The sequence below is a fragment of the Hyperolius riggenbachi genome, chromosome 1 (assembly GCF_040937935.1).
Source record: "Hyperolius riggenbachi isolate aHypRig1 chromosome 1, aHypRig1.pri, whole genome shotgun sequence".
NCBI lineage: Eukaryota > Metazoa > Chordata > Amphibia > Anura > Hyperoliidae > Hyperolius > Hyperolius riggenbachi.
The window spans coordinates 603108509-603132094 of NC_090646.1; the positions used below are offsets into that span (position 1 = coordinate 603108509).

Sequence of the window (23586 nt, forward strand, 5' to 3'; positions counted from 1 at the left end):
CACCAGAGATGATGACCATTCTCTACAGAAAATAATCTAATTATGCATTCTAACAGAAAATCTAACAGAAAAATCTAATTGTATGGTGTATTCCCAGCATAACGGGGCCACCGTCACCTCCTGCTGGGCGTGTTTTCAGCAGTTTGAGTCAGAAACAGCCTTATCAGTCCAGGGACAGACTGTACACACACTGTACTGTCTGCTGAAAACACGCCCAGCAGGAGGTGACGATGGACCAGTCGTTGCCTTTGATCAGGCGTGCACGGACCTTAACACAGTGCATGTCAGTACTGGACACAAGATGGTGATTCCCAGCGGCACAATGGCTGTGCTCAGATGTAAATCCATGGGGGTCCGCCTGTCTACTGCTGTTACTGATCACTAACAAGTGTCTGGTCGGTGCAAGAGCGCAGCTGACAGGTGGTAAATTCACTGCCTTCAGCTTCCCATATGAAAGAGCCCTAAAGGACACAAGGAGTAGTACTAAATGAATCATACACAAAATGTGAAAATATTAGGTGGATCCCACAAGGGTCAGTGCCGAGTCCAGTTCTCTTAAACGGTTTATTAACCTCACAGTAAAGTACATAGAAGACAAGATTCCATAGACTAATGAATGCTCTGCAGAATAGTGACAAACTACAGAAGAATCTTGACAGGATGAATATAAATGGCAGATGAAGTTTAATGTTTATAAATGTTAGGTCACGCATCTTTCTCAAGTGGATGGCATATGGCACAGTAACCTTTAAACTAAATTGGTTACAGCTGGGGACATCAGACTTTTAGGACTTGAGAATACTACTTGATAAAAACTGCAGCAACAATATTTACGGCCATGAAGAAGCAGCTAAAGCAAATACAATTCTAGGATGCATAAAATGGGAAATAAAATCATGTGAAGTCAAAATATTATCCCCACTATATAAATCATTTGTAAGGCCCCATCTGGAATACGATTTGGGTCTCACATTACAGGAAAGATATCAAGAGTATAAGAACATGCACAAAAATGGGTAACTATATTAATCAGGGATATGGAAGGTCTCAGAAGAAAACTGTGAACATGTTTCACCTGAGAAAAGCTGTGGCTACGTTCAGATGTGACTTTAAGGAGGAAGTCCCCATCTAGCGCCAGCACTGAGTGCAGGAGAGTCGCTGACAGGCTGTAAATTCAACGCCTGTCAACTGCCCGTAAGAGGCCCAAGAGTGATTAATGTGTGGAACAATTTACCTCAAAAAGTAGTCATGGCAAATTCTGTATCTGCATTGAAAAGGGAATTGAAGGGCAACCACACCTATAATAAATGGGTATAGAATTGTGGTACCTTGATCAGAGAGATGTTCTTCAGGCTTTTTTATTTTTCTAAATTGAGGTGCAGAGAGGTACAATTTGATGGACACTTTTTCCTTTCGAAGCCAACTATGTATCAAGGGAACTGTACAGTGTAGGGCTGCTAAAATCCGAAACCGGGAGATATCTGGATAGTTGCTATCCGGATATCTCCCAGTAAACCTGTGCGAGGGGGGGGGGGGGGGGGGGGGGGTGTCAATCCTACCTGTCTGACATCTTCTTCGTCCGTCCCTCGGCGCCTCCCACGATGCGATCCACGCGCGTCACGTAATTACAAACACTTCCTCCTTCAACCCAGAAGGAGGAAGTGTTTGTAATCACGTGACCGCCGCTTGGACCGCATCGTGGGAGGCGCCGATGGTCGGACTGAAGAAGACGTCAGACAGGTAAGATTGACCCCCCCCCTTCCCCCACACACACACACACACACAGGTTTACTGGGAGATATCCGGATAGAACTATCTGGATGTCTCCCGGTTTTGGATTTGAGCAGCCCTCGTACAGTGCAGATTCATAGAGGTACTTGTTTGGCAGTTGGGACAAGCCATTATTTCCCACAATGCAACAAGGTTCACATTCAGGAAACTGCCAGGACCTTGGTCATGACATCACGGTATAGGAGGGGTTTCACCACAATATCAGCCATACAGACCCCCCCCCCCCCCCCCCCTCTGATGATCTGTTTGTGAAAAGGAAAAGATTTCTCATAGGAAAGGGGGTATCAGCTACTGATTTGGATGAAGTTCAATCCTTGCTTAGGGCTTGTTCACACTACAAGCGCTAGTGAATTTGAAAAGCTCTTGCTAATGCAATGCTATGGGGGATTTTTACAAAATCACATCGCTCAAGTGGGATCACACCCATAGCAAAGAGCTTTTAAAATCACAAAGTGCTTAGAAAAGCTCTTGTAGTGTGAACCAGCCCTTCAAGTTCCTCTTTAAAGAGCACCTGAGGCAAACCTAGGGTTAGAAAAGACATCTATCTCTGGATCCTATAAAAGGTCTATTGCTGAGAACTGAGCAAAGAAGATCAGGGCCACGCTCCCCTTCATGCTGCTGTGAGGCTGCACTTATGCCTGAAAAGGGGCACAGCCCAAACCTTCTGGAGGGTCGCGGTGAGAGACGGTGAGAGACACGGAACGCTTCTTTTCAGAGCCTTCAGAGGGTTTCTTCTTCTCTGGCAAGTAAGTTTTTTTTTTTTAAATCTGAGGTTTGCCTGATTTGGGCCAGATTCCTAATGCTGGGGATACACGGTACGTTTCTGTACCGTGTATCGACCAGCTGATAATATTCAGCTGGCCCGATCATGCCGCTTGACCCGTGCCTGCTCGATTCCCGTCGGCGGACAATGGCAGGGAATAGAGTGCTGATAAGGAAGCGCCGGCGGGGACGAGCGGCAATCAACCCGCGCGCACGAGCGGTGATGCGGCTGGGGTCGATCCGGCGGCTAATCGGTCGCCGGATCGACCCGTGTATTCCCAGCATAAGGAAGGCTTATTAAACTACTCAATTGTATTTGGAATGGGGAGATAAGACCTTGTACATTTGAATAGTGGGGATAAAACTGATCCAGGTCTTGCTATAAATTGTCAGTGTACTTACCACACACATGATGTAAGAAAGGATAGCTCCAGAGGAACCAATGAGTGCACCAACAATGGTCAGCAGGTTGTTGTTCAGAAGGAATCCCTCTGCACACAAGGCCCAGCCAGAGTAGCTGTTCAGTACAGTGATTACTACAGGCATGTCAGCCCCTCCGATGGCAGCTGTCAGAGTGACACCCTGTGGACAAGAAGGGAAATGGCACACATTAAAGTCTAGCAAATGTATAAAAGACAAAAGAGCAGGTAGACCCACACCAGAAACAGAAAATAAACACACATAAAACACTGAGAGGGGGAGATGTAAGAATTAAGTATTTGACAAATGTTATAAAGTATAATTAAACCCAAAAAACACAAAAAGGCATATAATGGAACTAACACCACAAGTACAGTATAATGGATTTCTACTTTAGAGCATTCTAAATTACACTGTAGAGAAAAGAACAACATTTAAAGCAGACCTGAACTCAGAACTTCCTCTCTGCTCTAAAAGATAAGCAACAGCATGATACCTTTAAAGAAAAACATGTAATTGTTACAGCTTGTAGAGCTCCTGCAATAAATCTGCAGTGTCTCTACTTCCTATGTTTTCATATTAGCTGTCTGCGCCGGGGACTGGCACATTTCTGTGCTGACACAGCTGAGAGATCAAATTACACTTTACTGATTTAGTGATTTTAGTGATTACTAAAAATGAGGGCGATTAGACAGGCTCTTCTCTCTACAGTATTAACACACAGGGAGCATTTCACTCTGTACTCCTTGTGCCCTGTGCAAAGATGTTAAGGTCCACTTTAAGTTCTTAGTATACTTGTTCAAGGAAAGTCCTCTTTTGTTGTGAAAAATTTGGCACTTTCAGTTCAGCTCTATATTTTGAAAGCCTAAAAGGGAACCAAGCACCATATTCTTTCCTGGTTTCAAATAGCTACAGAAGCTGCCATGTTCCCCTTCCTCTTCTAGCTGCCCATTATTTATCCACAGGGAAGGTGTGAAGATTGCCATCTGTGACTTCTGCAAAATGAACCACAGTGACCAATTCCACCCCCCCCCCCCCCCCCCATTCTCCCCTTGCTGATGAAAGATTTTTGCTAATGTGTGCAATAAAATAATTACAGCAGACCTTATCTGACTGGAAAGTCAGAGGTGGGCAGGCCTGGGAAATAGGAGGAAGTGGGATAATAAAGGCCACTGCTAAACTTTTAAATGTAGAAAGAAGAGGTAAAATGTAAAAGGGTTTTTTAATAATGAGCCACATTGTTGGCATGCATCTTTATTGTGCTACTGAGATGCCCTAGATGCTAAAAATAGTGTTTGGTTAACTTTAAAGGGAAACTGATGTGAGAAGGGGCATGGAGGCTGCCATTTTTATTTCATTGTGAACACTGCAAATTGCTTGGTTGTCCAGCGGATCCTCTGCCTCTAATCCTTCCATCCCCAGACTCTGAACAAGCATGCAGATAAGATGCTTCTGACTGGATAAGTCACATGTTTGTTTCAGGTGTCTGTTTCAGACATTATTGCAGCCAAAGAGATTAGCAGGATGCCAGGCAACTGGTATTGTTTAAAGGAAACAAATATGGCAGTCTTGATATCCCTCTCACTTTAGGTGTTCTTTAATGGAAAACATTATTTCAGCTCACTTACATGCTTTTATGTGGTTATAAAACACTGTTATTCCATAGCGTTTTGCTATGAAGAATAGGCAGATAGGAGGGTCAAAGTTTGCAACCAGTATAGGGATTAGTCCAGGTGTTGAAAATGAGTAAGGCCTCATTCACACTACATTGCTGTGCACATTTCAGCAATGCGCATAGTGCGTGATAAGCAATGATATCCGTGTCCGATGTGCTGACAGTGTGTTATTGTAACACAATGCTGAATGTACAGCAACCTGTTACAGCAGAAGTTGACCTCACAGTGAATTGGGGGTTTCTAGACAAACTCACAGCAACAGAGTTTGCGAGCTGTCAGAAATCTAAATTCTCAGCTGTTTGCGGATTGCTATACAGAGATAGTTTCAACATAAACATGCAAAAATAATTATGCAGCACCAAATGGCCGTTATTTCCCACAATGCTAGACAGCAACCACCATATAGGGAATGTAGAGGACTCCGTCCAGGGGCTTAACTCGAAATCACCGGGGCCCCCTGCAAAAATAATCACCAGCCATCCCCCGCTCAGGGCCTTTTTTGAGGGGCAGGAGGGGTCACAACATGAGAGGAAAGCGTGGCTGCATATCGGCGGGGAGGGGGGACAGCCCCCCCCCGCCCCCCTTACCTCGGGCTCTCCCCTCAGTGTTGCCTTCCTGCAATTATCAGTGGCAGCCGGCGGTGGCAGGAACACATACCTCCATCCACCGCAGAGGTCCATCTTTAAGTGCTTCACGCTACTTCCTGTTTAAACAGGACGTAGCGTCAGACACTTAAAGATCGGAACCTCCGGCACGTGGAACAGATGGAGGTATGTGTTCCTGCCACCGCTGCCACTCATAATTGCAGGAGGGGAGCACGCTGAGGGGACAGTCCAAGGTGGGGTGGGGTGTTACTGTCCCCCCTCCCCGCTGATGTGCAGCCATGCTTTCCACTCATGTTACAACCCCTCCTGCCCCCTCCCCATATGGCCCTGAGCGGGCCCCCCGAGGGGGTGCAGGGGCCGCAGCCCCTATTGTTATGCCCCTGACTCCGTCTCCACACAGATTCAATCTGGAATCTTCTTTAAAGTGGTGTCAGTCACTTTCCAGATAAGGTAAAACAAAAACTAGGCCACTGGCTATAAATACCAAGTGGGACTCCTAACTATATGGGGAAGAGTGAGATGGGTATGAGGAGGCACCCCAGGGAGGTAAAATGTTAGATAAAACAAACATATCAGAACTAGGAATAAAGAGATATATTGGACACAAAGATAACACATTTTGTGGGTCCTACCCGCTTCCTCAGGGCAACAGTATAGTGTTTGCGGATGATTTTACAGGCTTGGAGCATCTGTTTACACTGTTGGCCTGAGGAAGCAGGTAGGACCCACGAAACGCATCTCTTTGTGACAAATAAATATTTCTTATATCTCTTATTACTTGTCCGGTTTATTTTATCCATTTAACATCCCAGGGGTGCCTCTTCCCACCCATCTCACCACATCACACACCAACATTATTCTATACAAGCAGCTGGATGGGAGTTTCTGACACCTTCTCACCAAAGTGGACAAACCCTGTAAGTCACCAGAGAAGAGAGTCCATTGACTTACCATGACAGCAGAGAGAGCGGACACAGTGCCCAGGCAGGTGATGCCAGTGGTGAAGCTTGGGTCCAGCATGTATGGGATCATGCCGCCAACACTAGCTGCCATCAAGCTAGCATTCATCATGTGCCTTCCTGGCAGCAGGAGAGGGGCCGAGTTCAGCACACCTGCAATCAGAAAACAAGGAATTAAACTTTCCTGTACATACAAGGAAGAGATGCACAAAGTGAGGAAAACTGCATTTATGTAGAACGCTTCAGAAACTCCCATGAGATGAGCTTCCCCAGCTGCTGGTGCTGGAAGATGTTTTTCCTTTTAAGCAATACCAGTTGCCTGGCTGTCCTGCTGATCCTTTGCCTATAATACTTTTAGCCATAACCCATGCACAAGCATTTGCAGATCAGGTGTTTCTAACATTATCAGATCTGACTGGATTAGGATTAGCTGCATGCTTGTTTCTGGTGTAGTTCTGGCACTACTGCAGCCAAATATATCAGGAGAGCTACCAGGCATCTGGTATTGTTTAAAAGGTAATGAATATGACAGCCTCCATATTGCACTCACCTTAGGATCACTTTAAAGCGGAATGAAACCCAGCATTTCTTCTTTGTTCAAAAAGATTATTTACAGCATATTATATACTACCACCATTTTTTTCTAGAACAGCATTCAACTAGTTAAACACAGGAGTTACAAGCTCCCTGCAGGGAAAGATGGACGCATCTGAACTGGAGATAACATTATCTTGTGTTTAATTGTATTAAAGAGAATCTGTATTGTTAAAATCGCTCAAAAGTAAACATACCAGTGCGTTAGGGGACATCTCCTATTACCCTCTGTCACAATTTCGCTGCTCCCCGCCGCATTAAAAATGGTTAAAAACAGTTTTAAAAAGTTTGTTTATAAACAATCAAAATGGCCACCAAAACAGGAAGTAGGTTGATGTACAGTATGTCCACACATAGAAAATACATCCATACATAAGCAGGCTGTATACAGCATTCCTTTTTTAATCTCAAGAGATCACTTGTGTGTTTCTTTCCCCCTGCAGCTATCTTCCACTGAAGAGTCAGGCTGTTTCTTCCTGCAGAGTGCAGACAGCTCTGCCTGTATGTAATTCCTCAGTATGTGAAAGCCCAGCCAGCTCAGAGGAGGATCTATCCAGCTTGTAAAAGATGAGAGAAGAGAGAAGCTGCTCTAATCTAAATAACACACAGGCAGTGTGCAGAGAGGGGCCTGGAGGGGGGAGATGCATCACAGAACCACAACACTGAAGAACTTGGCAGCCTTCCAGACACAGGCCGACAAGTCTGACAAGAGAAATATAAGTTGATTTATTAAGGAGATGGTGATAGTAGAACGTGCTGCAGTAAGCCAGAGGACATTAGAATAGATTTTGGAACTTGTAGGATGGAAGAAAACCGGATGAAATGTTTGTTACGGAGTCTCTTTAAGTGAGGAATGTAAACACTTCTATGACTGTGCAGACACTTCAGAACACAGACAGATACTCAGAAAGCATTTCTGGGCACATTGCAATATGTATAAACCAGTTAAGAATAAAATGCAATGGCAGCTCTCAGAGCAAAAAAAATTTACTTTGGGAACTTGTAATTTCTAAGCGAATAATACTACTTCTGCACAAAAGAAAATATAACCGTATAAGAATATAAAAAGTAGGAAAACATGTTTTTCTTGAATATTATGTCAGAGTTTTATACTGCTTTAAAGGCCACATACTGTACACATTTAAAGGGACTCCGAGCAGTGCAGAAACTATGGAAAGATGCATACCATTTTGAAGCTCTCTTTCTCCTCTTTCCAATGATATATAAACCGCCGCCCTACGCCTTTTAGTTTTCGCTATTTTCGCGATCGAAATCACGTCCGCCGCTATTTCGATCGCAAAAATATCGAAAACTAAAAGGCGTAGGGCGGCGGTTTATGTGTCGTTGGAAAGAGGAGGAAGCTTCAAAATGGTATGCATCTTTCCATAGTTGCTTGTATTACACAGGACGACTTTTCCCCAAAGTCAGCAGCTGAATGGAGCTGCTGACTTTTGGGAAAAGTGGTCCTGGGTAATACAAGTAACTATGGAAAGATGCATATCATTTTGAAGCTTCCTCCTCTTTCCAACGACACATAAACCGCCGCCCTACGCCTTTTAGTTTTCGATATTTCGATAGTTTCTGCACTGCTCGGAGTCCCTTTAAGTGATATTCCATTTTTATCCAAGTAAAATGGATGGATCTGGCCCCAGGCAGCAGAAGAGGGGCATAACCACATATCATGGGACCGCTGGTAAAACTCTGAAGGAGCTCCATCGACAATCATTCACCCTTCCCCTGCGACAACCTCCACAGCCTTGTGGCAACCATTTATTTCCAAAGACAAGCAAAACAGACAAATGATAAGCGCTCAAGGATGCACCTGAATTGTAAGCCATCAGCGGCAATGCAGAGCCCCCTAGGGCTGAATACATGCAAAACAGATGCAAAATTATGTGCTAAATTCTAATCTAAAAATTTGAGAGTTAATTTAAAACCGTGAAGGCAGCTAGCCACTAGTATACTTACATTCAATTTTGCACAGTGGGAGACATGGCAGCGCTTTCAAACAAACCTCATACCTGAATGGTTTATCTGCAATGGTGAGCAGAGCTCCAGAAACTGGACTATATTACACACCCAGCATACACTGCAGGCAAAGAGAGGGAGGGGGAATTAGTGATTAATCTGCACCGGTGGGCAGAGCTCCAGAAACTGGACTATATTACACACCCTGCATCACTATAGACCCGGGGGGGGGGGTTGCTTCAGTGATAATTAGTGCACAAATTATGACCTAATAGAATTCCCCACGGCGGGAAGTCCAGTTTTTGCATCTGTTTTGCATTAGAGGCATGTATTCAGCCCTAGGGGGCTCTGCATTGCCGCTGATGGTTTACAATTCAGGTGCATCCTTGAGCGCTTATCATTTGTCTGTTTTGCTTGTCTTATGAAATGTGTATACCATTTTATGAATAGCAGCACGAGGAATTATGTTTTATTGCTAGGTTAGAGGTAGGTCTTCCCCAAGGGGGTACGTCACCGCCGTGGGGAAGTCTATTAGGTCAAAAATTGTGCACTAATTATCACTGAAGCAAACACCCCCCCCCCCCCCCCCTGGTCTATAGTGATGCAGGGTGTGTAATATAGTCCAGTTTCTGGAGCTCTGCCCACCGGTGCAGATTAATCACTAATTCCCCCTCCCTCTCCTTGCCTGCAGTGTATGCTGGGTGTGTAATATAGTCCAGTTTCTGGAGCTCTGCTCACCATTGCAGATAAACCATTCAGGTATGAGGTTTGTTTGAAAGCGCTGCCATGTCTCCCACTGTGCAAAACCATTTATTTCCATTACAGTGAGGCCACGATGAATCCCTCAACCTGTAACAAGCACGGCAACACCAACACCTGCTATGAAGAATGTACTGGAGGGAGGAGAATAAGTACCTCGGGGGGAGGAGCAAAGCCCTTGTATTTCCTTACAGCTGCAGGGGCTGTACTCCCACAAGTCACCCCTCTGCAGTAATATCACTAGCTTCTGCACAAAGTCAGTATCCATAAGAGAGAAGCAGAGAGCTGGGTGCCAATGCCAATAACCTTACATTGCAGGAAGGGGAAACATATGCTGTATATTTTAAGGCTACACTATGGAAGGCCCTGTATAAAGCTATATTTCCACTAGAGTGGCAAGAAACTTTAAAGAGGACATGTCAGCCATACTATCTCAGAAAAAAAACACATGTGTAAGTAGATAAATACTTGCTCTACTTGCATAACACATGTATTGCACTATCCACGTTTTGATTTTAGTGATTTTCCTACAGTAAAAAAAGAGAAAATCCTTCTTAGCATTTCCCATTTTAACTGTGGCTATTTTGAAGCCAATCTTGATGTAATTTTCTCCCTTACTCTCCTCTGCTTGATTCGCCCACCCTTCACTATAGAAAGTGCATTGTCTCAGCATGAGAAATATTGGCCAATCAGAGAGGAACAGAGGTGTGTGAGGGGAAAACAGGAGGGAAAGAGACTTCAGCCAATCAGGCTGCATTAGTTACGTCTGAAGGGAAGTAGAGAAGCAAAAAAGGACAACTCAGCATGCCCTGCAACTTCTTTTTTGTGTACCAAATTTTGTGTGTATGAAATAAGAGTCATGTAAACTGGGGAATGATCATTTATCAACAAGAAAAGTAACAGTGATTTTAACTTTTGGATTGCCTTGTTAATATACATTACTTGTTTACCAGATAAAAATAAAGAATTGATTTTTGATTTTATGCCCAACAGTTATACTTTAAAAACTCTGTTTTCCCAAACCATTTTCAATGGCAGTTTCAGGGATATTTTACTGAATAGTCATGGTTGTTGAGCTTCCTGCCTTGCCGAATATTCTGTCCTATTGAAAGATCAGGGTGATTGGGGGGCTGCCGATTTTCCAACACTTCTGCTTGCTTACAAGGGTGAGACAAGACTCAGGGCATTCCTGTAAACACAGAACACAGTCAGCCGGAACTGACTCTGATTAAAAACTGAATGAAAACATATCATGTTTGCATTTCATTTTTATTCATAGTTTAGGGATCTAGTTCATAGTTTGCATCGGTTTTGAATACAAGGTGTCAAGGTGCCTCTAGGGGGCTCTACACAACACTGTTGGTAGTCACTCAGATGCGGCCTTGTTTTAGGATGCGCTGCCATCTGTCTTGTGTTGCCTAAAAAAATGTGTAAACTATTTTATGGCCAGCTGCTCCCAGGTTCACACCATGCTTGTTTGGTATTTAGTTAGAGGTTAGGGACCCTTCCATAAGGATAACCTCATCGCGGTGGAAGGGTCCAGTATGGAACACTCTGCATGCAAACTGTTTTTAGAAGCTAACATCCTCCATCAATGTTAATTTGGTGCGTCTGTTTGTTTTCGACTGCAGGATGTGTATCCTGTCTATCATTAGGCTCTGCTCACCTATGCTGTTAGTCAATCAGATGCAGCCTGTCTTGGGAAGCGCTGTCACCTCTCCCTGCTGTCCATCATAAATGATATAGATGACGAAAGTTTACTGTGTGTATGTGGCATCAGACCAGCACTGATCATACAGTTACACAAACAGGCTGGCACCCTTTATCAATACAGTTTGAAGAATATTTCTACCAAATTACGTATTTGGATTTGAAACAAAGAATACATTTGGCTTGCTCTTCAATTACAGTAAAAATAGAAGATAAATATTGGAACATTAAAATCCCAGCTGTGAATAGATACAGATGGCAGTTTATGGGTCTTACCAGACTCCTGAAATGCATTCAGAGTTCAGAATGAGCATGGAAGCCATAAAACAGATTAGGTCATCATATCTATCGTTTAATAATTAACAGGTGTTCTAAACCACAGGTTCTCAACCAGGGATGCAAGCAGTTGAGGGGTTACGGGGTCCTGACAGGGTCAAACGGCAGTTTTGGTCGACGAATGAGGAGGATGATCATAATGTCTAAAACAGACCCACCTAAGCATTTCAGATGCATAAAATAAAGAAGTTATGAGGAAAGTACGTTATCTATTCAGTAGGTCGCCCTCTGTAGATCAGTGAAGAAGTGCAAAATCGGCTTCAGTCAATTTTGGAAATGTATGGGAGGGAAGGGGTGTGAAACTCAATCACGGAAGGGGACAAAATCTGAAAAACGTAGTCCAAGTTAGAGACCTGCGCGGGTCTAATTATTCAGAACCACATCCACAGCCCAACTACCCGCACCCGACCCGCAACCCGCTTACTGGTGAATCTGGTACCCGCACCCGACCGCTACCCTCACCCGACTTTCAACCCGATTAAATCAAAAAGGGTACCTGGACCCGACCTGCATTTTGGGTAACCCACGGGTACCCGACCTGATGCCCTGTGCAGGTTTAATTTTTCAGACCCGATGCACAACCACAGCCCCGCTACCTGCACCTGACCCGCAACCTGCTTTCTGGTGGATATGGTACCCCCACCCGCAGTCCCGCCACACGCATCCCGATAAATCAAAAACTTAGTACCCGAACCCGACCCGCATTTCCGGTAACCTGCAGGTACCCGATCCGATGCAGGCCTCTATTCCAAGTCGCACACCAAATTGTTTATTAAGATTTAACAGTCACTGAACAGTCCAAAAATAAATGGCAAACTATAGTGACTGTGGGGAAGCCCTGGGGGATATGGGGTCCTGCTGCTCCTCCCCTTTCTACAGAGTAGTGTAGTGAAGCAGTTTAATAGTTACCTGCTCCACTGCTGCTTAGGGTCTTCTCTGTTCTTCATGACAGCCATATGCTGCATATGCACGCTCTATACTGCATAGCATAGGTCTGCCTCTGAATCCATGTCACGTGATCGGGAGCTGGAGGTGCCGCTGCCAGGAAGAACAGAAGAGATCCGATGCAACGCTGGAGTGGGAAATTTTACACTAACTCTGCAGTGTGAGGAGAGGGTGCCTGGCAGGAAAAGGTGCAAGTGTGGGTGTTTTTACTACAAGGAGGTTTGGATCCAAGGAAGGGCCCATGCTTATTTCTCTAGGGGGTTCCGTGGGGTGTCACCGGTGTGCTCCTTTGGAAGGGAAGGCAGTGAGCGATCTTTCCTTTACTGCTTACAATGATGCATATATGAAGCACTCAGGTGCACATAAAATGCTGAGTAAGGCCAAGCTTGGATCACAGGCCTTGAGTTTGACATCTGTGATCAAAGAAATAATAATAATTGCAGTATTTGTATAGTGCTTTTCTCCTACCTCAAAGCGCTTGCGAGGCAGCCACTAGAGCGCACTCAGTAGGCAATAGCAGTGTTAGGGAATCTCGCCCAAGAACTCCTTACTGAATAGGTGCTGGCTTACTGAAATAGGAACAGCCGAGATTTGAACCCAGGTCTCCAATGTCAAAGGCATCTCCTGATGCAACAGACACGTCCAAATGGTTGCTCCGTGAGTCTTCTGATCCATGGATAGTGAGAGTACGCGTTGCTGGTGTCCTCGGCACTGAACAACGCAGTGTGAACCCAGCTTTCGTGTTACTACATGAACTCGCCCAAGCAGGAGTTTTATTGGAAGTTGATGTAACCTTTACTTAGATGACCAATCTAAAACAGAATGAAGATTGGGGAAAGCCCATATGCTGTAAATGTATTGTATCTCCACCGAGAAAATCTTCCAGAGCCAAGAACACACAGGCTGCAGGCAGAGATGTAACCACCAGAGGAGGAGAGGTGGGATGCTCCCTGGCCTTTGTTGGGGCTTAATTTCTATATTAAACAACTGTACTGAACCATCACAATAATGCAATTTCGCTAAATCCCGGAGAGATGGATAAATAAACCACTATTAAAGCATTATGTTTGACATTTACATTAGGTAACAGCCTGCGAGTTTGTAGGTCCTGAGTTACAAGGCCACACAGCTGGGGATGATGATTTATGTCCCAGGATGCCTGACTCATGTCCGATTCAGCCACGCAAGTGCCCGAGTGACCTGAAGCTGGGCCTGAAAGGAATAATCCCCCCATATGCCTCCAACCCTAAGAGCACTTTACGAAGGTGGAGTTACCAGAAAAGTGGAAGAGGGTGCTGGTATTGTAACTCCATACCAAAAGTGCATGTCTCGACTCTTGCAGCATCCATAGCTTTACAGTGCAGGCCACCGAAAACAAAAAACCTAAAAAGGTATAGACAGTTTCATTTACACAAATCAGGTATGAAGCCATTTCATATATTGTATCAGCAGACAGCAGTGAGTCATTTTATGGTCTGGTTTTAGATAGGTTTTGAATATGTAAAGGGAAGCTTTAGATCCTTTTAGGATTAAAGGTGATTATTACCGGTACTTGATATTGGTAAGCTTGCATATTGGAATTGAAACGAGCAATTACTCCATGGACTTGTAGGCCTGGTGCACACCAAAAAACGCTAGCAGATCCGCAAAATGCTAGCAGATTTTGAAACGCTTTTTCTTCTTTTTCTGTAGCGTTTCAGCTAGCATTTAGCGGTTTTGGGAAGCGTTTTTGGTGTAGTAGATTTCATGTATTGTTACAGTAAAGCTGTTACTGAACAGCTACTGTAACAAAAAACGCCTGGCAATCCGCTCTGAAGTGCCGTTTTTCAGAGCGGTTTGCGTTTTTCCTATACTTAACATTGAGGCAGAAACGCATCCGCAATCCAAAATCTGCAGCAGCCCGGGAGTATGCGTTTCTGCAAAACGCCTCCCGCTCTGGTGTGCACCAGCCCATTGAAATACATTACCCAAGCGGATCCGCACCCGCAAGCGGATCGCAAACCACAGCCGAAACGCTCTGGTGTGCACTAGGCCGTAATGAGCAATTCCTCCACACTGCTCACACAGCCTTGGTCTAAACTGTGCCAGAATTAATGATACTCACTCAGTTTGTGCAGGTGTGGAAAATAAGCAACAACTATTGCTGGTCTATGCAGCTAGGTTCCCTTTAACTCATAACTGGCTTCTAAAAATAGTATGAGTTACTTTGGATGAACATACATCAGGGCAGAGCAGATCCAAGAATCAATGAAGAAACGTGACACCTGGAATAGCAGACCTATGAATTTTGGAACAACTGTTCCTTCCCTTACAATTGCTTTAAGCCGGGGCCATAATTCTACGGTATTGCTGTGTAACCACTCAGAACTGAAAATCAGCACGCCGATCCTCAGATCACATTCCAATCTAATCACTGACCTGCTTAAACTGTGATAGGACCAATCTGCTATAAAACCGTTTGATCTCAAGTTAGGACCAATAATTGCGAGGCTCTGGTTCCTACCAAACTGATAAACTGCAATCTTGTAAGGAACGGACGAACGCAAAACCCAAACATGTCATTGAATACACTAATTGCACAAAAATTTGGTTTGGACTCTGCCATTCGATTCTCATGAGGAACCACTTACGCTGAAGAACTATTGGCCATGTGTCATTGGAATACAAGGAGGCCACAGAGCAAACAAGAAGCATATGTCACTGAGGCTCCTCCATAGAGCGCACACGCGGGCAGGTTTGGTGTTTGCACAATCAGACAAGGTTAATTGTTGGTGGCAGGTCCAGGTGCATTAATGGATGAGGAATGGGACAGCTATACTCACAGCTGTTACCAATATAGCCTGTTCTTTGAAAGTCCATCTTTCTAGAGCACAGGATATGATCAATTTTTGCTATAGACCTGTGTTTTATGTCACATAAGCGATTCTGACACAGCACTAAGTCTCCTATTTAGGAATAAGCACAATAACAACATTTAAGTACCTGGATTTTCACAAGCCTCCCCTACAACATAGGAAACTGCCAAAAGGGAAACTGCTGAAATGATCAGTATATCTCGTTTACAGCTTTACTTACGTTTTTCTTCCCCCGCCCTACTGTGCAGAAGCGCACTGCTGTGGAGTTGGAGTAATTTTGGAGTACCTGGAGTCAAAAGTTTCATAAACTTCACAAAATGATTTTTTTTGAGGCAGGGCTTCTCGTTGCAGCAGCCGAGTTTGGCGCAGATAAAGCAGCAATGCTATAGTCCGCGGCACGCGCACTGGAGTCAGGCTCGAGGCGTCAGAGCAATTTTGGGTACTTGGAGTCGGAGTGGGTGGTTTTATTAACTGAATAGCCCAGGTCCGATGATTTGTGTACCGACTACACAGCCTTGCCAGGGCTGTGGAGTTGGTTCAAAAATCACCCAACTCAGACTGCTCAGTTTATGAAACCACCCACTCCGACTCCTGGCACCCAAAATTGCTCTGATTCCTCAGCTCCACAGCCCTGTTTTTTTAGAGCAATGTTGCTACTAAAAACAGTGTGATTTCAGGGAATGTAATGTTGGCCCTTGCATTATCTGAATTAAATCGCTCTGAAAATGCTGCAGGCACTGCAATGGCGATTTCAGTAAATCATAATCGCTCCAGTGGATTCACTGTCATAATTTTTCGTTTCGTAATCAACTGCGTTTTCTAGGAAGCACAAAACACGGCTGAAACTGGTAATATCAATTAAAAGTGGAACTCTGCCTTCCCTTGACTTTATTAACAATCTTTCCTTGTTTTCTGCTGTGCTTAAAGGAAAACTTAAGTCAAATAAAAAAAATGACATTTACTCACCTGGGGCATCCCTCAGCACCCCGAAGCTGGATGGTGCCCTCGCAGCCCCGCTCCGATCGTCCTGTCCCCGCCGGCGGCTACTTCCGGTTCGGCGACAGCTGCCGACAGGCTGGGAACGCGGCTGATTTTCCGCGTTCCCAGCCGCTGCTATCACCCTCTATGCTGCTATAGCGTCTATATATACGCTATAGCAGCATAGAGGGTGATAGCAGCGGCTGGGAACGCGGAAAATCAGCCGCGTTCCCAGCCTGTCGGCGGCTGTCGCCGAACCGGAAGTAGCCGCCGGCGGGGACAGGACGATCGGAGCGGGGCTGCGAGGGCACCATCCAGCTTCGGGGTGCTGAGGGATGCCCCAGGTGAGTAAATGTCATTTTTTTTTTTTGACTTAAGTTTTCCTTTAAAGTGTACCTGAGAAGAGGCCCCTTTAAAAATGTATACATACCCTGGGCTTCCTCCAGCCTGATCGCTCCCTCGGTATACTCAATCGCCGCCTTCTTCACCCGCAACTGGTCCCGCATTTGGCCCCAGACCGGAGGACTTTCCAGGGCCAATTGCGGAAGTACAGGGAGTCAGAAGAGGACGTTGTGGGAGCGTTCAGGCCGGAGGAAGCCCCAGGTATGTATGTTTTGTCCATATAAGCACATCTCAAATACCCGTTAATGTTTTAAAGCAATGTGTGTAATTTTGAGTTTATGCCATTGTACTGAACCACTGATTACGCAGGGAAGGAGAGTGCACATCATTGGGAATTCTGGAGAAACACTGATAATGATGTTGGGGGTGCCCTTATTTTCTGCCTTAAAGAGGAACTCCAGTGAAAATAATGTAATAAAAAAATGGCTTCATTTTTCAATTGTGTATAAATGATTTAGTTAGTGTTTGCTCATTGTAAAACCTTTCCTCTCCCTGATTTACACTGACATTTATCACATGGTAAAATTTTTACTACTGGCAGGTGATGTCAGTGGAAGGAGATGCTGCTTGCTTTTTTGGCAGTTGGAAACAGCTGTAATTTCCCACAATGCAACAAGGCTCCCCCAGTGTGATGTCAGAAGCATGGTCTTGACATCACACTGTGGGAGGTGTTTCACCACAATGGCCTCTATTCATAAAGCAATCCCGCATGCGGTAATGCTCAAAACAGCTGACTTTACCGACCATTTAGCAAAGTGCCCATTCATAAAAGCGGTTTCCGCATGACAAGCTGACATTCCTGAGCAGTGCGGGAAATGACCGCCTTATTCGGTGATTATCACAACACGTCACTACATGTCAATTCATAAAGATTAGAGCAAGCGGAATGGGAACGGAGCATACAGACTGTTTAGAAAAGGAGATAAGCCAACGATAACAGGCAAGCTAATGGGGACAGACCTCCCAGGCAGCAGCAGTGAGAGCAGAGCAAAAAAAGGTCATCCCAGAATACCCAGGCTGTGTTTTTTAACCCATTTGGTACCTGATTTTAGATAAATTTCACATCAGAAAGCCTGCATGTGTAACATTTCTTGAAGTTCTTCTAAGCTGCGGCAATTGATTGTTTAGAAAGACTATTCGACAGATTCAGAGAAGATTCAGGGCAAGGAGAGGAAGTTTTTAAAAAAATGTACATGTAAAGGGATGCTGGGGCTGCCTCCTTTTATAGTAACTCTGTCTCTGCACAGAGAAAATGTATCGACTCTACTAGTTTAGTGTGGGAATTCCCTGACATTTCATCGCAAGTGTAAACTTTTTTTTATGAATTAGCACACAAAAGTCTAAAATTCCCAATGCGGTTTTATGAATAGAGCCCTATATCAACAATGATCAGTTTGTGAAAAGGAAAAGATTTCTCATGGGAAAGGGGGTATCAGCTACATATCAGATATCAGGATGAAGTTCAATTCTTGGTTACGGCTTCTCTTTAAACAAATCCACTCACCCCCTCTGCCACAACATTATTCCAACAGTCAGATCCTAGTAACAGCAGATCGGGCAGTACAAAAGTTTGTCCAAATACTTGCTATCTGGTGAAGCCGTTTTTTTTTTTTGTTTTTTTTAGTGAAAGTGAAGTTACACTTTAACTGACACTTGTTTTTCTGAGTATAATTCAGCTTTAAACAAAAAGAGCAGAGTTTTGGCCAGGAGAGGATTTACTGGTACGTCATTCGAGTCTCCCGAGTCTGAGGCAGCCTTTAGACTCTGGGTGGCAATGGGAGAAGCGGAGTCAGGATTGTGGATGGCGCCAGTACACAAGTTCTGCCTCGTGAACAGAGCAAGCAACACAAAGTAAAACACATGTAGGAAAAAATTACTCCCAGACCTCCTTATAGACAACACCTGGAGCGTCACTCATTGCATCCAGTTGTCTATCTGGAACAAACCCCATGGATCTCTATTTAGATTTGTTTTAAGCCGCATAACTTGGCAGGGATAGCGCAGCAGAGGAGGGAGAGCGGCAGTAAACCACAAATGTGCGCATTTACTCACCCTGCAGCTTGCCATAGGCCACCAGGGAGCCGCTGAACGTCACGCCACCGATGTAGGTGCCCAGGTAGGCCACGATCTTGGTGAGATTGGCGGCCGGGTCGGTGGCAAAGTGTGGGTACTCGATCATGTATTCCGCCACGCAGGTGAGGACGGCGGCCAGGCCAACCAAGCTGTGGAAAGCGGCCACCAGCTGGGGGAGGTCGGAAATCTGGATGCGTTTGGCGATGGTGAGACCTGTCGGAGGAAGAGAAGAAAAAGACAGATTTTTTTTTTTTTTATTATTGAAAGCCGTTCTTAAGTGGAAGCTGATGATTTGTGTTACGGAAAAGTAAATAATACAAATGGAGAGGAAAATAACAGAGTACATGGCAGCAGACAGAAGCCGAATGACTAAAGGCTGAAAAGCACACGATACAATTCTAGGTTTAAAAGAAAAAAAAAAAAATCTTTCCAAAGTGCAAAGAAAAAGTATTAGCTGCAGTTAAAGCGGACCTGATCTCAGAACTTCCTCTCTGCTCTAAAAGATAAGCAACATTAGAATAACCTTTAAAGAAAAACATTTCTTCGTTACAGCGAATACACTTCCTGCAATATATCTGCAGTGTGTCTATCTCCTGCTTTCATCATGGAAGCAGACACAGGTTAACATCCTATGTTTACAAAGTAGCTACTCCACCACAGCCAGCTGACACAGATAAAAGATCAAACTACGGCTTTTGATTGGTCACAGATGAGGGGGGATTAGGCAAGCTAAACTCTCTAAACACATACAGGGTGCATCTCTCTAGGTTTTTTTTTTTCTATGCAGTGCAAGAGTTCAGGTCCACTTAAAAGCTACACACTCATTAATGCTTTATGTGCAAATATTTCTAAAACGCCCACGTCCTTGATGAAAAATGTGCCCTAATCTGTTCATAAAATATTTGTCTGTTCTTACAGTCCCGTCATTTCATAGTGAATAGTGACCATTAAAGAAGACAAGGACCAGACTTCTAGAAAACCGTCTTACACAACTCAGATCGTCCTCTGATTAAGTGTGTGTACACACATCCAATTTTGATTGGCCAATCACTGACCAATTTTACCACCTCCATGTAGTATGAGGACCAACAGATATTAACTATTATGAACAGACTGTGCAGGTACGCATTAATATGACATTAAAGTGGTAAAATTGGCCAATCTTGGCCTATCAAATTTGGACCTGTGTACCGGACTTAAAGGCACTACAGCGAATTTAAAATTTCTTAGTTTTCTAAATATCTGCCAGAGGTCTGTTAACTGCACGTGGGGCTTGGAGATGCTCACAGCAGAAGAGGGGAGAACTCCCCCCCCCCCTACACCCCACAATGAAGCTGCTATTATAAATGTTCTCCCCCACACATGAATGTACTGTCCCAATGCGGCAAGTGGGATTCTGACATCCATGCACAACCCTTGCATGATTAATGTAGCTCTCCTGTTAATAATCTGTAAATAATCCATGTATGTTTTTTCAATGAACAGACCTCAGATATTATTCATTACAATTAAAAAGCTTTACATTCACTGTAGTGCCCCTTTAAGTTTAATTACACATTTAAAAAGGATGTACTTTAAAGTAGGATTTAACCACTTAAAGTGGACCAGAGACGAAGCACCCTATTTTACCATATAGATCAGTGGGGACATTAGAGAAAACACCTACCTTCCTTTCTGTTTCATTCTGCACTGTACAACTTGCTTCTAATCAGCCCTGATAAAATCCCCGACTGAGCATTCAGTCTGGCTTTGCTCAGGAATTTTTATAGCTCAGTCTGTGTTCTCTCATGTCTTTTCAAGTCCAAGCCTGCCCCCTGCTGGCTCTGCTCAGGAATCATAGCAGAGTCATTATAGCAAAGCCAGACTGAATGCTCAGTCTGGGATTTTATCAGGTCTGATAAGAAACAAGCTGTGCAGTGCAGAATGAAACAGAAAGCATGTTAGGTGTTTTCTCTAATGTTCCCACTGATCTATATGGTAAAATACATGAGGGTGCTTCGTCTCTGGTTCACTTTAAAGAGAGACTGAAGCGAGTATAAAACTCGCTTCAGCTCTTATATTCAGCCGCTATCCCGCGGCTAAACGGGGGTCACTTACCCCCCAAATCCCCTCCATTGTTCCTGGGGATCTCTCCCTGGTGAGGCAGGGCTAATGGCCGCAGCCCTGCCTTACACACGTCTGCCAGCACGTATCTCCGCCTCTCCCCCGCCCCTCTCAGTCTTCCTTCGCTGAGATGGGCGGGGGAGAGGCGGCGATGCGCCGCTGATAGACGGCGCTGAGAGGCAGGGCTGCAGCCGTTAGCCCTGCCTCAACAGCAGCAAAATCTATGACCAAGTTGGTCGTTGATTTTGCAGGGGGGATTTGGGGGGTAAGGGACCCCCCGTTTAGCTGCGGGATAGTGGCGTTTTAGCAGGGGCACACATGCTGTCACGGACGGTTGCGGGGCCGCAGACGCGTCCTGGAACCGCCCGTGAAGAAAAAGCGATCGCGCTCGATTCTCTGCATCGATCGCGATTCAGATCAATAGAATCTGGATTGGTTGTGTATGGGCTACCTGTAGCAACCTGGAGTTTCCCTTTCTTCCAGCTGTCACGGAACAGCCGGGAGGAACGTAGGCTTATCTGGAAGATTCGCCGTCGGTTTCTCCGATTTCTTGGTCAGATCTGCTGGTCATGCCTGGGAATGACCTGCTGTACATCCCAGATGTATCTCATATTCCATAAACTGCTATATGTGTCATATTTCCTGTGTTGCCAGGCTGGCAGACCCTCCAAACTAACAGAACATGCTTGGCCCTATCTGGCGCTGGTTCTGAGGAAGTTTCAGAACATTCTGAGGTAAAGACTGCCAGTTAGGCAGTTCGAAAGTTCCCTGATGATACCACAGGGGTCCCACCCATCATGTTTGGTATCGGGCTGCTGGGTAAATAGAGACAGACCTGAAAATGTTAGTAAATCTGCCCTGACCTGTATGGTTCTGTTAGATAGAGCCCATATATGGTTAGATATGATTTCTGGTCCCCAGGACAAGGGGAAGACTCATCTCATATTCTAAGGGGGTGTGTGGCTCCCGCCCTCACTCCCTCCTACTGGATCAGGGGCATTAGAATGGCAGAGGAGCCAAACTCAGTGTCCTCCACCCTGAAACTCCATCTTGATCTCATCTGTGCCAGCTTGAGGATATGCTGGCATCCACCTCGTCTGAACTCTAAACTTTGATCTGAAACAAAGGATTTTACCAAGGGCTTTATGATTCTTCCCACAAAAGGACCTCTTTCCATGAAACTAAGTATTTTTTCTCCCTTTCTTTGATTTTTCCTACTGGCTATTACTGTTTCAATAATTGTTGATTTTAATAATTGTCTGTATATATTAATTATTTATATTGCCCGTGAATAAAAGACTTTATCAAAGTCATTCACTGTTCCGCTACCCTATTATTCAGCATACACAGAAACTGAACTCAGGTCTCTGAGGAGTCGCTACTATTACTGATATCTAGACAGAATACAGCGTGTTTTAACTGTTTTAATTTGCAGGTCGAGAAATAACCAGTTAGTGAGTTCCTCTGTCTCAGAAAACAGAGGTGGTGGCAGTTATACCCTGAAATAGTGTGTAAGTTGTAATTACCGTACCTCACAGGCTCCCTTCTAGTCGGGCTGCTGCCCAAGTTCCGTCGATTTCCGTGCACCGAGTGCGACCACAGCTTGCATGATCTGTGTGCTGAAACCGATTGGAAGGCAATTTGCGGTCCGACCACTAGGGCTCCTGTGACACATGCCCCTGCTGAATACAAGCTTTGAAGCGAGATTTATTCTCAGAGTCTCTTTAAGTACAGAGAGTGCTGGTACAAAAATGTGACTCACCAAAGTCACACCGCACGGACCCGTCGCTCTTGCGTCACTAAAGCCTACTTGCCAATTTTAACTTCTGTCAATTTGATTGCTCCTGACCCTGTGATCACTGTGTGCCAATGTGATGAGCTCACAGTGATCACAGGGCCTGAAGCCAATGAAATTGTCTTTTGACCGTCTTATGGAGCTCTGCTGTCATAGCGACGGCAGAGAGAGCGGACTTCAGCGACGGGAGAGCGATGCAATCGATGGTAGTGTGCCGCACAGTAACTGAAATCTATGCCCTGGTAGGGATAACAGGTCCCAAACAAGGTGCACATTTTAAATTACCAATGTCCAGAAGAGGTTAATATCCTAATATCAGTGCACATGGGAGGGGCTGATTCTGCCATTACCCCTAGCTGTGAATGGAAGCAGCCAATACCCCGTGCACAATGCTCTATCCCAGTCATCTGCAAACGTGGTTCTCCAGCTGTTAAGGAACTACAGGTCCCACAATGCATTTGCCTTTATGAATCATGACTGTGGCTGTGACTGTGACTTGTAGTTCCTTAACAGCTGGAGAGCCAAGTTAGTAGATCATTGCTCTATCCCAATGGCTGAAGTCCGTTTGTTGCTTTCCTGGCCACAATGGAGGGAGAAGATTAATTGCAGTACTCACTTCTACTAGTACTGCTGCAATCATACCACAACAGGAAGTGAAGTCAAATCCCAGCAATAATTAAAGTAAACCCGAGGTGAATGATATGGAGGCTTTCACATTTCCTTTTAAACAATACCAGTTGCCTGGCAGCCCTGTTCATCTTCTGGCATTAGTAGTGTCTGAGTCACAACCCTGAAACAAGCATGTGGCTAAACAAGAACTGCATGCTTGTTCAAGGTCTATGGCAAAAAGTATTA

The 23586-nt window shown here is 44.8% G+C and overlaps 1 protein-coding gene across 1 annotated transcript in view; it reads right to left on the minus strand.

The window, feature by feature from the left end:
- Nucleotides 1-23586, minus strand: part of NNT (nicotinamide nucleotide transhydrogenase) — a 202394-nt gene that overhangs the window by 74197 nt on the left and 104611 nt on the right. The window contains exons 15-17 of the mRNA XM_068249595.1: nt 18813-19046; nt 6206-6366; nt 2956-3135 (exon numbers count right to left, since the gene is read on the minus strand). Of these exons, the coding sequence (XP_068105696.1) occupies nt 2956-3135; nt 6206-6366; nt 18813-19046 (575 nt within the window). The remainder of the gene's footprint in view (nt 1-2955; nt 3136-6205; nt 6367-18812; nt 19047-23586) is intronic.